The following is a 12,655-nucleotide window of genomic DNA, read 5'->3' on the forward strand; positions in this document are numbered from 1 at the left end:
GTTTACTTTCTAACTATCAAATAAATGAGTCAACCATTGTTTCGTATATGTTCACAATAGATAGATAGATGAATATGATAGAAAAATAGATGACAGAGAGAGAGAGAATTTTCATGGTATGGAAAAGTCATAATTGCTCCCTCTTCCCGAAAGAAAAATGCGATGTTTTAAGTCATAGAGACTGGATAAAATTTTTAAAAAAGAAAAGAAAAAAAGAAACGATACTGTGCTATTAAACAATCATTCCTCCATTATTTCTAAGACCCATTTCCCTTTTATAACAGTTACGAGAACCTTTGGAAACAAGACAACTCCTAAAAATCTTTAAAACGTCTATATCTCAGATCCTGACGTCATGACCGAAAAGTTATCCAACCAGGTTCAAAAAATTATTTATCATACCTAAAATTTGCAAGAACATTGACCAAGCCGTGCACATATTTTTTTCAAAGTGCGTTAATATGGTCGATATTAACGCACTTTGAAAAGAAATATTATAAAAATGTAGCACACAGTTCCTTTAAGTATTGGAACTCTTCAAATCCAGGGAAAAAGACAATAAAGTTTAAACTACGTTGCGTATGTCCTTAAAGCAATATGAGCTACATTTTTGAAAATTTTATTTTGCTATTAAAATGTGCTGTTATGATAAATTTGTATGTAATTCAAACCTGTATGATCAATTAGTTTAAAATAAGTATTAAATTGTTTCAGAAGAAAGATTTCTGTACAATAGAATTAATGTATAGTATTACATAAGAAATCAATATTGTACAGGATGACATTAATAGAATTTTGCTTCAATCAAAACTTATAAACAGTTCTTCTTCGCAAATATGAACAACAAAAGTTGATAAACATTCTTTTTTACTGTCATTGAAATAGTTAATTACAATATTGCAACAAAAAATTTCCGACATCAGAAGCTTATATTGCTTTAAACAAATAAAGCAGAAATATTGGGTGGGGGTCTTTATACAACGGAAATTCTGCTCTAATGTAGGCTTTAACAAATGTATATTATTAAGATTTTTTCTTTTTTTTTTCCTACCACAATGGCCAGTATGACAAGTTAGAATTGGTTAAATAATAATAATAATAATAAAAAATCTGAGCATGTTGACTTTCATGGCGGCCAACGGGAATCAAGTCTTGCTAAATTCATGTGTATCAAAAACTGTCTATATATCATTAACTTTGTAATTTTTACTATATTGTTACCACTTTATAAAGTGGATATAAGACTGTGTCGAGGTAGAAATAATTTAAGCACATGTGATAAAATTATTGAAACAACAGGTCGATCTTTTATATATATATATATATATATATATCTCAAAGAAAACACTAATACACCCCTCATAAATCACATTAATGGCAAAAAAGAGAAGATATTTTCTTATGTTCCAATGAAAACTCCTTTCTAGAATTTATTTTTCATCTTGTAAATTGTCCTCTAGGAGGCCTTGCATACCTCATTTAACAATTTCTTATGCTCTAACGCTCAAGTTATAACAAGCCAAGTTTGTCATGATGTATAATAAGCCTTCACATAGATCGAATTATAGTGGATAGAAAATCGATTCTTAAGCATCAATCACACTGCTTCGGGGCTTCATCTTATGCATTTGACAGGAAATAGGCTGTCGAGATCTCCTTCATCCTAATACTGTGCTCATGAAACATCGCACACTGCAACAGATACGACATGTTCATCCGTAACAAAGTCACGTGTCTTGAAATTTAGAAATCCGGTTTATAATGGACAAAGGGGACTTCATTTTTCATCTCATTTTCTGTTTGTGTCTCTTCCATCGCTGCCTCTTTTTCTTTATTTTTCTCATTCTCTTCGACCCTTTGAGTCGTCGCTGTTCTTTCTTTTTAATAGATAAACCTTTTCCCCGCCGATCATTCATGTGACTTGGACTCCAGATCTCTTTACCGTTCTGGTAGAAGCTGTTTTTACTACACTCTTTCAACTTTGATTGAGATTTGCCCCAGCGTTGGTTATTATCTATAAACTCCAAAATGTCTTCATTCATATGTATCGATTTTGATCCCAATGCTGAGCAACTTCCGTCATCTACAACAAAAATAAAGTTCATGTTACCTTTTCACAACCAATTTAATACCAACTAGCTTTTCTGGCGTCAAATCACCAATGTTTTGATAAAACATACAGCTTAATCCGAAGCATCTCTTCTGTAGATTTTTCATTTCATTTTATGATATCCCTCCCATATAGTTTTGTCGCGTTCAAGTTTAACGATATAATAGTATGGTTACGTTCCTAGGCAGATGTTTCTCGTATTCATTAGAAGAACTATTCTCCACAAGATTAATATCGTAATGCTATTGATCAGAAATCGGTCTCATTTTGCTCCGATTTCTTGGAATGTCTACATGCACCCACAAATCAAACATTTTTGCTGCGCATTTCTCCGTAGATTGTAACCTGCGTAGAAACCTTAATTAGAACCAGTATTTTCTTTTATTTTAGCAGAGTTTATCAATCAGAATCGTAAATCGGATTTTTTTTTTGACTTGGGAAATTAAATTAAACAGGCACATCAAAAGAGATATTATCAAAGAGTATACATGAGGTTAGCATATCGAAGATTTAATTCACAATAGCGGGAATGATACACAGTTTAGAAATTTAAGATAATGTCCTGTAAATGTAATAAAATATATTAAAATATTGTAACAAAATGCTGGATAGAAATAACCTAAGTTTAAATTAAAAAAAAAAACACACAAAATAAGTACTGAATCAATACCTTACTGCCTTTTTTAAGGGATGAAGTTACTGAAACAAGTAGAGATATTTAAATTCGATAAAATGCATGTCTGTAAATAAAATTTGATTTTTAAATATACATTATGCTTCTACTTTTTAAATTTCAGGAAAAGGTCAACTATTATTAATAAAAAAACTCATATCAATAAAAGAAAACAAATATCACTCACCCGTGTATACAGAGTTTTTAAGTGCCACCAGCGCCAAAACAAGCACTTTTACCAAATCAGAGCAAAATTTCATATTGGTATTTTATAATCATACTTTAAATTTCCCGTCTTCCTCGTTTGTTGCATGGTGTGTTAGAGATCTGCTAATTACTGAGGTCCCCCTAATTAGCGGGGAAGCTATGGGTATAAGTTGATATAAATGACAACATTCGTCCGCGCCACATCGCGGCTAGGGAATGCAGGAGCTCCTTTTTCTTAACATGATATATAATCAATACCGAGTTTGTTGTACGGATTGAGAAAGAAAATTAACGCTATATGTTTTAAGGCAGTGATTACAAATCTCGTAAATCACATCTAATTAATCATTAAATTCCGAAGTAAAAAAACGCATACATTGTATTCCCTCTAAAGCTTCTTGATGACAGATTCTTAATTCATGCTAGAAATTTTTACGTTCCGAGAGCATACGTATACTTATTGGATACTGATTACTTCAGTTTCCATGGGAACTGTTACACCGGTAGATTACCTTTCCAGTATACGTTTATATTGTTGCATAATTTGAATATTTCGTGATCTCCAATATTATATTATCAATATAGGTATACTATCTTGAAATTTCAGATCAATAATGCTCTACAGGTCCCTTAATCTAAGATCCTTAATGCTAATGGTGATTTATTGAATGAATATCTTTAATTATTAACTGTGATTGAATTTCCCCCCGAGTTTCCCCAACAAAGGCACTTAATGGAGATGAGGGGTCATAAAGCCCACAATGCCTGCTTAATATCTCAAAAACTTTATCCATTTCCTTAATTTTCAAACTGACAGTGTAATATCTAATTACAAGCAAAATTCATTGCTAGATAGGATGAGACTAAATTTGCCTCATTGAAAATGTCATATTCATTTCCAAATTGAAAAAAAAAATATGTCACTTGAACATGCACATTTTCCCCAATTCCTCTGAAAAAAGATTAATCAACTAAGATTACTGAGGCAAACTAAAATCCATCCATATCTAGTAGAATTCTTACTGCATTATTATTGGCAGAAAAATATCGCTCGAAAAATAGCAACTTGACCGAACGAGGCTCTCTCTCCCCTGGGTTTAATTTATTATGTTTCTGTAACACCTTAAAATGCAAAATCTTTAATATTCATAACAAAACGAGTTATCAAAAATTACATAAATTACACTGTATCCACGTAGCAACGGTTTCAAAAGTGGGCAAGTCCAAAAAATCTGACAAGCAATATATATATATATATATATATATATATATATATATATATATATATATATATATATATATATATATATATAAGCTGACCAAAAAAAGGGAGGGCAACTTCCTAAAATAATCTAACAAGCAAAAAAAAAAAAAAATAATAGATTAAAAAAATAATAAAGACGGGAAAAAAATCATAAACTGTCCAAAGCTCGACATTAAAACAACAAAGGGGGGGGGGGGGGGCATTGATATCATACCGAAAAGACACTTTCTTTAAATTGAATTTAAAAACATCAAAATTTGCACAAAAGTTATCCATGTATAGTTGCTGGAAATGTTACATCAACTATATTAGCCTTACAACAGTCTAATAAAACCTGTCCGAATTGAATTGTGCATTTAATTATGGAATATTTCACTGTGGTTCTACACACAGATACGCATGTTGCAAGGTATTTGCTAAGTTTCACTGAACCATTTTGAGAGAGAGAGAGAGAGAGATATTTATGAGATGAATCTAAATGAAAAACATACATTTTTTTTTAAATCTTAATTTCTTGACATTTTCTGAAATTAAAGAAAAAAAAATAAATGAACACATCTTGTTGTGGGAGTTATAATCTCCCAGGGTATGAGTGGGTGAAAACAAAATGAAAGAAAAAAAATTGAAAAAAAAAATATTGAAATTCGTGGTCGAAATAAAGAAACGTTATTTGAAATGACATTCTCAGTGCATCCCAAATGATTGAATCGAAGAGGTGTTCTTTGATTCTAAAAGGCCAATTTAAAGTGGAAGACACGGCTGATAGTGCTTTTAATATTGCAGGGAAGTCAGAAAGTGAAATGTTAAGCTATATATCAAATAAATGCCGTAAGACAATATACAACGGATATTTTTATTATTATCATTGATTTTTTGTCACTTAAAAAAAAAAGTTCAAACTTTATGAATTTCTTACTTTGCTTCATCTCACACTGTAATTGTGAAACACTTGTAAGCCCGAAACCTAACACACTGATTATTCTGCCTACTCTAGCAAATTCTTGTTTCACACTTCTGCATGATTTTCAAATGTTTGCAAAACAGGAACAATCCGGAATTCATCCCCAAATAGAATTTCTTGTTACAATGTTCAATTATATTCAAAAACAAAACATTATGTTTCATTATATAAAACATCTGGGGCCCGTTTTACAAAAGAACTTACGACTAAGACCGAAAACTTAAGTTGATTGTAAAATTTTGAAAAAAAATTGATGATTCCGTTTAAAATTGCTAGCGTAAAAACATCTTACTACATTCCATTTTAAAAGATTAAAACCATTTTCATTGTGATGTAAATTAAAAATTTATAAACAAAATTAAATTTTGATCTTAGTCGTAAGTTCTTTTGTACATAACTGTAAATTTAGAAAATCAAATTAGGTTATTTGCAGATGATACTTCTTTGTTTGTTATTGTAGACTCTGATACATTAGCCCCTACCCTCTCTTTAACAGATGACTTGGAAAAAATTAAACAATGGTCCAGACAATGGATGGTGGATTTTAACCCTAATAAAACTGTAAATGTTAATTTTACACGGTCAAATAAATCACATCCACAAATTTCAATTTGGTTACACACGTAACTACATAGAACAGAAACAAAGTCATTGTCACCTTGGACTTATAATGCAATCCAATGGCGGTTGGTCCGAACATATCTCCAAAATATATGACAAAGCATGCCAACGTTTAAATGTTCTTCGCACACTCAAATATAAACTAAACAGGGATTCCCTTATTAGAATTTATATTGCATTCATTAGACCTATTTTAGAATATGGCAATGTAGTGTGAGATAATTGTACACAGGAGCAGAGTAATCTATTAGAAAGTGTACAAGTAGAGGCTGGGCGTATCATTACTGGACTACTTTAAGGCGCAATTCTTCGAAACAAAATTTATATAAAGAATTAGGATGGGAAACACTGAGTGAAAGAAGAACTAAACACAAGCTTACACTTATGTACAAAATACTTAATAATTATACACCTGAATATTTGCATGATATGGTTAAACAGTGTCTACCTGTTTTCACACAATTATGCTTTACGCAATAATAATTTGTATCACATACCAATCACTAGAACAGTTGCATATTATAATAGTTTTTTACCATCTACAATTAAGTTATGGAATGATTTGCCAGATAGCACGAAATCTGCAACAAGTGTAGCTAAATTCAAACAAAGTAAACAAAATAAAAATCTTGATGATAAAATAAAATCAAAATTATACAGTTATGGACAAAGGAAATTAAATATATTCCACTGTCAGTTGAGAAACTTGTCAAGTAATCTTAATGCAGATGTGTTTAATCATAACTTAGTTGGTTCACCTAAATGCTTAAAATATGGTTATTCTTTTGAAGATTCTGTTCATTTTTTCTTTCAATGCCCATGTTATGATCTTGCCAGGAACTCTTTGATTACATATATGATTGATCATGACCAAGAGATATCAATATTGTATTGTCTGGTTATGATTGTCTATCTCTTAAAGAAAATTTGTTACTATTTGATCAAGTTCATAATTTTATAAAAAAATACTAAAAGATTTTAGAATGTGAAAATGTAATAAGCATTAATGTGCAGCATGTAGACTGAAAGTACATATACATACATGGTTCTGAGCCTTTTCCCTTTTTCCCTTATCCCCACCCTCTCTTTTTTTTCTCTCTCTCTTTCCTTTCATTATTCCACTTTATTGTTCAATTCCCCTCTTTTTTCAATTTTGTACATTGTATCCTCCTTAAAAATTAGTTTAAAATACATGTCTTTGTAAAAGTTGTGATATATATTATTGTAACATTTCATGATTTGTACCTTGATCTTTAATGGAGAGAACTAATATAGGCCATTTTTGCCTGCTGTTCAATCCATATTCATTGTATATACATCTATGTATATCGTGAATAAAATACTCCTTAAACTCAAAAGTTCTTTTGTAAAATGGGCCCCTGATTGCTAATAATTTTTCATTGTAAAAAGACAAAGAAAATTATCACCTTAGGCTTACTTCTCATCTAGAAATTTGTCGGTGTGAAATTTTCATTTGTAAAATTATTTTAATTTTACTTTGTCTTGTTTGCAGAAGAAAGAATATGCAACATTAATTTAGTGACACTGATTAATTTTTTTTATACACGGAAAGATTGAGACTCAGAATGACTCATAATTTACAAAATAGCACATTTCATTCCCATAATTAGCATATTTTGCATTAGTAAATTTTCCAATCTCTAATTTGTTCGAATTCTTCAAATTCATTTTGAATTTGGGACTGTCCAGTTTTAAACTTTGATTTGAATTTATTTATAGCGAAACTTCACTTTATTTCATTAGTTTTGAGGATATTTTTTTTTGATCATGAATGGTATTGCTACCCCTTTTGGTCCCTTGACACCAAGAATTGTTTTTAAACCATGTGGATAAAACTTTAAGGATCTTGGGTCGATTTTACCAAATGAGACCCTTTCGTATCGCAGCTTTGTTGCGTCACTTGTCTGTAATTAAGTCGGACCAAGAACAGAAAGGGCATCTGCTCTAATCGTTTGTATACATGGTTTAAAGCTATTGATAATCAAATGTACAACGAACTCTACAAACTAAATTTTTTCTGCCCTCGTTGTCGATGATTCGAGAGGACCATGGTTTTTGGTCTGTCAATCAATATGTTTATTTGTTTGTCCGAAATACTTTTTCTTGCCCATAACTTCTAAGGCTTTTATACTTCACGTGTATTTCTTGTAGAAGACTTTTCTTTGGGTACCAACATATTTGACCTATTGCGCCTCTGACCGTCTAATATCTGACATAATGGACAGTGAGGCTTATAACCATAGCTTAGAGAGCCATGCAGTGTAAAAGGTGTGTACAATCTTAGTTAGTTGGATTAATGTGGAAACGCTGTCTGTGTTTTTTTGTTTGTTTTGAAAACCTGGAACCATCCCTTTACAATCTGTAACAAAATCTTTTATATTTATAGACCCGGAAGAAAACAGTAAATGCCCTACAGGAATATGACTACAACCCTCGTCAATCAAGAATTCAATTCGAACATGGCGATTTAAAATAAACGATTTGAAAACATGGAAAGCATCGCTAAAATACACGAAAAACTTGAGGATGCTCAAAAAGCGTGCAAAAGTGATACTTGAAAAGATGGATATCGTAAATGAAATGTTGGCCTTGACATTTTTAGCCAAGATAACTAGTATTTCTCTTTCTTCTTTAATATCATCATTATTAATGAGATTAATATAGTCATTATTATTGAAATTATTAGGGTTTAATCAATCTCTGGAAAAGAACATATCATATGTTTTCGTTTCAGATGAGGATTTTTAATCAGCAGTGGGAAAAATTGCAGAAAACCGTCAAAAACCCTTTATGACAATTGACTTGTATATCGAAACATTGTCTTTTAATGACTGCAGGGATGCTTCATTGCCTGTTATCAACGATACAGCCACCATTGCCAGTGATGGTGGACTGTGAAATTTACCACTGGAACAAAATTCACAGGAAAGACTTTATAAGGTAAAATCTTTCATAGTTCCAACCGGAAAGGATTGCAGATATGCCGAAGTTTATCAAAGAAAGTAAGGAATTTTCCGAACTTTCCTATGTCACACCTACTCTAGATTTTTTATGTGGAGTAATTGCCACAGATTAGAATGTTTCTACACGGAATGTGTACAGATGTCAATAAACATGCACTCATGAAGCCCCGTTCACATGCGCCTATATACACACGATGAGCACAAATTTTACATATATTTAGCGCATGTGAAGGGGGGGGGGGGGGTAAGCAAGATTTGCATGTGAGTATTTTTACTCCTAGTGCAAAATTTACATGTAGTCAGACTATAGATGCAAATTAACTTTTACATGAGTAAATTAAATACTGGTGTATTTTCAGTCATGTGAACGCGTAGCAAAATTTACACAAGGCTGGAAATGTTTTAGTTGTCTATAAAATATAGCATCATTGATTTCATTTAAAAATGCACCTTTTTATATAATGGATGGAGCAGTGACTTTCTGATGTATTATTATTAAGTCCAATATTATTATTTTAGGTAGTATTTAAACAAGAAATGACAATTTTTGCTCTTTTAAGTGCGACGGAGGAACATTGAGATGAAGAGCAACTACATATCCCGAACAAGTATTTACAAATACTTTAATTGAAAATGCCAATTTAATACATAATTATTTTGTTAAGAACATTCTGATTGTACACACTTTAAGTACTCTGAAGTTGATATTAAAAAGATGCTCGAGTTTCTGATTGATAATGTCTATGTAGTTTTTGGAAATCAGGTCTTCCAACAATCTGTTGGAATTCCCATGGGTACCGATTGCGCTCCCTTATTAGCAGACCTTTTTTTGTATTCATATAAAGCAGAATGTATTCAAAAATTTCTACATGAGAAGAAGAAAACACTTCGACGACGTATTATCAATTAAGAATAGTTACTTCCATTCATATGTCGACTCGGTATATCCCAGTGAGCTTGAAATATAAGGTACCACAGAGTCTGACAAATCTGTTTCATATTTGGATATTTTACTAGAAAAGACGTTAATGGTAACCTAACAACAAAGCTTTATGATAAACGTGATGACTCCATTTTTTCAACTGTTAACTTCCCTTACTTATGTAGCAATATACCCTTATCACCTGCATATGGGGTTTTGTCTCCCAGTTCATTCGATACGCAAGAGCATGCTATACGTATGAACAATCTCTAAAACGATTGACAAACAAGTTGATGAAAAGGGAATATCAACGGTCTCGTTTGAAGTCATCATTTTGCAAGTTTTATGGTCGATTCAATGACCTTGTCAGCAAATACAACCTACCATTAAGTCAAATGCTGACTGACGTTTTTCTTACTAATTGTTAGGCCATTATTACACACTGAATTGTCGACGGATTTTTCCGTTTCCCCTGATCATAACAAGGAGCACACGGCTGGTGTGACCGGTCGGGGATGCTCACTCCTCCATGGCACTTGATCCAACCTCTGATATTTTTGGAGGTCCGTTTTTGCTCCGTCCCCGATTTGTGTTGTTTAAATGGACTTTGAGCTTGAATACTGTTCGTTATTTCCATAGTTTGAGAGTGAACGTGAATCCGTCGCAAAAAAGACATTTACACACCAAGAGTAAAATTTGAATGTATGTAAAATTTACAACCGTAAGTAAGTGAGTGGGCTTTAGTTGTATTGTATGTCTCTAGTGTATCAATGTACAAAGAAAATGGGACTATCACGAAGAGATTAAAGTCCGGAGATTTATTAATTTACAACACAGGAATAAAGATTTTTGGATTTTGACTATACAACATTAAACAGGATTGTAAATGTCATGACTAGGAATTACACGTTAAATCAGAGGAAGACTGGCAAAAGATCTAGGCAGCACGCTTAATCTCGTTTTTACCCCCCCCCCCTTTTTTTTTTTTTTTTTTTTTTTTTTTTTTGTAAACAAAATTTTCGCTTCATTCGGGTCTTTAATTTCAGAATGGTAATGCATCTATTATTTTAGATACTCGGTTAACAAAGAAGCCCACGGGTCACAAGTTCACCTAAAGTATATCCTATGGTCAATTTGATACTACATAGTTATATTAATTACGGAATAACTATAATTTCCTCACTAGTTACATGTACCCAGGTTCGAAGGCAAGCACAGTTAGAGGAACATATGTAACGGGTAACTTTCTTATGACAGCATCTGCTGGTGTTTATCCTAGGGGCCAATGAGGGTTGAAAAACAACGTTCATCTACAAAAACCTATTCTCAGAACCCCTCTTAATTTTACGCAGTATTTTTGGAATATCATTTGTATTGTCCTGTAGATTTGCAATAAGGGGAATTTTAATTCTCATCCGGGGGGCCAACTGGAGGCCGAAGCAACATTTTTCTACAAAAACCTTGTTCCCATAACTGCTCTTAAATGTTACGCATGCAGTAGCCATATCATATTTTGGATTATGAATGGTACGTGGTGTTTTGTAGATGTGCAAGAAGGATTGAGATTTCTCTTGTTCATCAGAAAGGTCAGTTGGGGTCGAAGATCGATTTTTCCATACAAAAACCATGTTCTCAGAACTTCACATTTTAAGCATTAGTTATTACATGTAGTATATCGGAACATCTATAATAATTTGTGATTGATGCTGTCTTGTAGATGTGCAATGGGGTTTCGGAATTTTCATCCTGGGGACGAATTTGGGGTCGAAAGTTTCTTTACTACATAAAAACTTCTTTCATAAACTCCCTTTTCATTCAGGCCCGTAGCAACGGTTTCAAAAGGGGGGGGGGGGCAACTTCCAAAAATATCTGACAAGCAAAAAAAAAAACAAACAAACAAAAAACAAAAAACAAAACAAAAAAAAAAAAAAAAAAAACAAAAACAAACAAAACAAAAACACCAACAAAAAAGAAAACTTAACTTCTCAAAATTGTCTGACAAGCAAAATTAAAAAAGAAAATAAAAAATATTCTGATAATTTAACTAACAAACTTGAATTTTCAAATTCAGACTGTTAAAAAATATCTTATCAGGGTATTCGGACGTGCATGCACAAGAAGTCTTTAAATATCGTAAGTCGTCAATCAACAATCTGAAAGCTGCTCGAAATAGGATACACCGATGGAACAGACAGACATGAACTGGGTATAAATATCACTTTTTAGTTGAAAGAATGTACCTTCACACGCAATGGTAAGAGGTACATACAATTTTACATTCCGTGACATATGCTTGTTGCATTTGTTCATGGTACCAAAATGATGAACTTTATTCGGTTTTATAATCATACTTTACTAATTCTCTATGCTTATGAACTGTTACAAGGGTTGCTCCATACATCTTCCCATTTGGAAAGCAAAATTGCAGGCGTGTTTAAAAATCTATATCTGAGGACTAAGAATCGTCCTAAGATACACTTAAGACTCGTATGCATCGACACATTTCACTTCTTATCGAGGTTTTCGAATGTGTCTTATCTTAGGAAAATTCCTAAGAATTGTCTTAATCTTCACTGGCGGATTTAGAGGGGGGCCCAGGGGGTCCGCCTCTCCCCCCTTCTGCGTCCAAAATATACATAAGATTTAATAAATCAATTTTTTTGGTGTTCTCGTGCGCCCCTTCCCCGACCCGAAACTGCCCCCCCCCTTCAAGATTCCTGGATCCGCCACTGATCTTAAGTCTTAGGCTTATGTTAAGAAAAAATGCCGCGTCCATGTTGCTTGTGGCTAGTCGAAATCGCCGTATTAGACTTGATAAAGTGTTCTTCATTGACCAAATATTGCAAAATAATATTGATATGCATTCATGATATTCAAATACATGTATATTTGTTCATCAAATGTTTGTCTAAA

At 32.6% G+C, this 12,655-nt stretch overlaps 1 protein-coding gene across 1 annotated transcript; it reads right to left on the reverse strand.

Annotated features, from left to right (window-relative positions):
• Nucleotides 1-1,359: 1,359 nt before the first annotated feature.
• On the reverse strand, nucleotides 1,360-3,233 carry LOC133183376 (uncharacterized). Its single transcript, XM_061318338.1, has 2 exons — nucleotides 2,971-3,233; nucleotides 1,360-2,083 (listed from the first exon to the last, which is right to left on the reverse strand). Exons 1-2 carry the CDS (start codon nucleotides 3,041-3,043, stop codon nucleotides 1,785-1,787), a joined length of 372 nt encoding a protein of 123 aa, XP_061174322.1. The 5' UTR covers nucleotides 3,044-3,233; the 3' UTR covers nucleotides 1,360-1,784.
• Nucleotides 3,234-12,655: the final 9,422 nt, after the last annotated feature.

The sequence above is a fragment of the Saccostrea echinata genome, unplaced genomic scaffold (assembly GCF_033153115.1).
Source record: "Saccostrea echinata isolate AGI-Se365-2 ecotype Australia unplaced genomic scaffold, CSIRO_AGI_Sech_v1 ptg000009l, whole genome shotgun sequence".
NCBI lineage: Eukaryota > Metazoa > Mollusca > Bivalvia > Ostreida > Ostreidae > Saccostrea > Saccostrea echinata.

Excerpts from the sequence above, each read along its gene's own strand:
- LOC133183376 (XM_061318338.1), bottom strand. The coding sequence starts at position 3,043 with ATGAAATTTTGCTCTGATTTGGTAAAAGTGCTTGTTTTGGCGCTGGTG. Across the intron at positions 2,084-2,970 it reads TAAAAACTCTGTATACACGG|ATGACGGAAGTTGCTCAGCA; the intron begins GTGAGTGATATT and ends TTTTTGTTGTAG.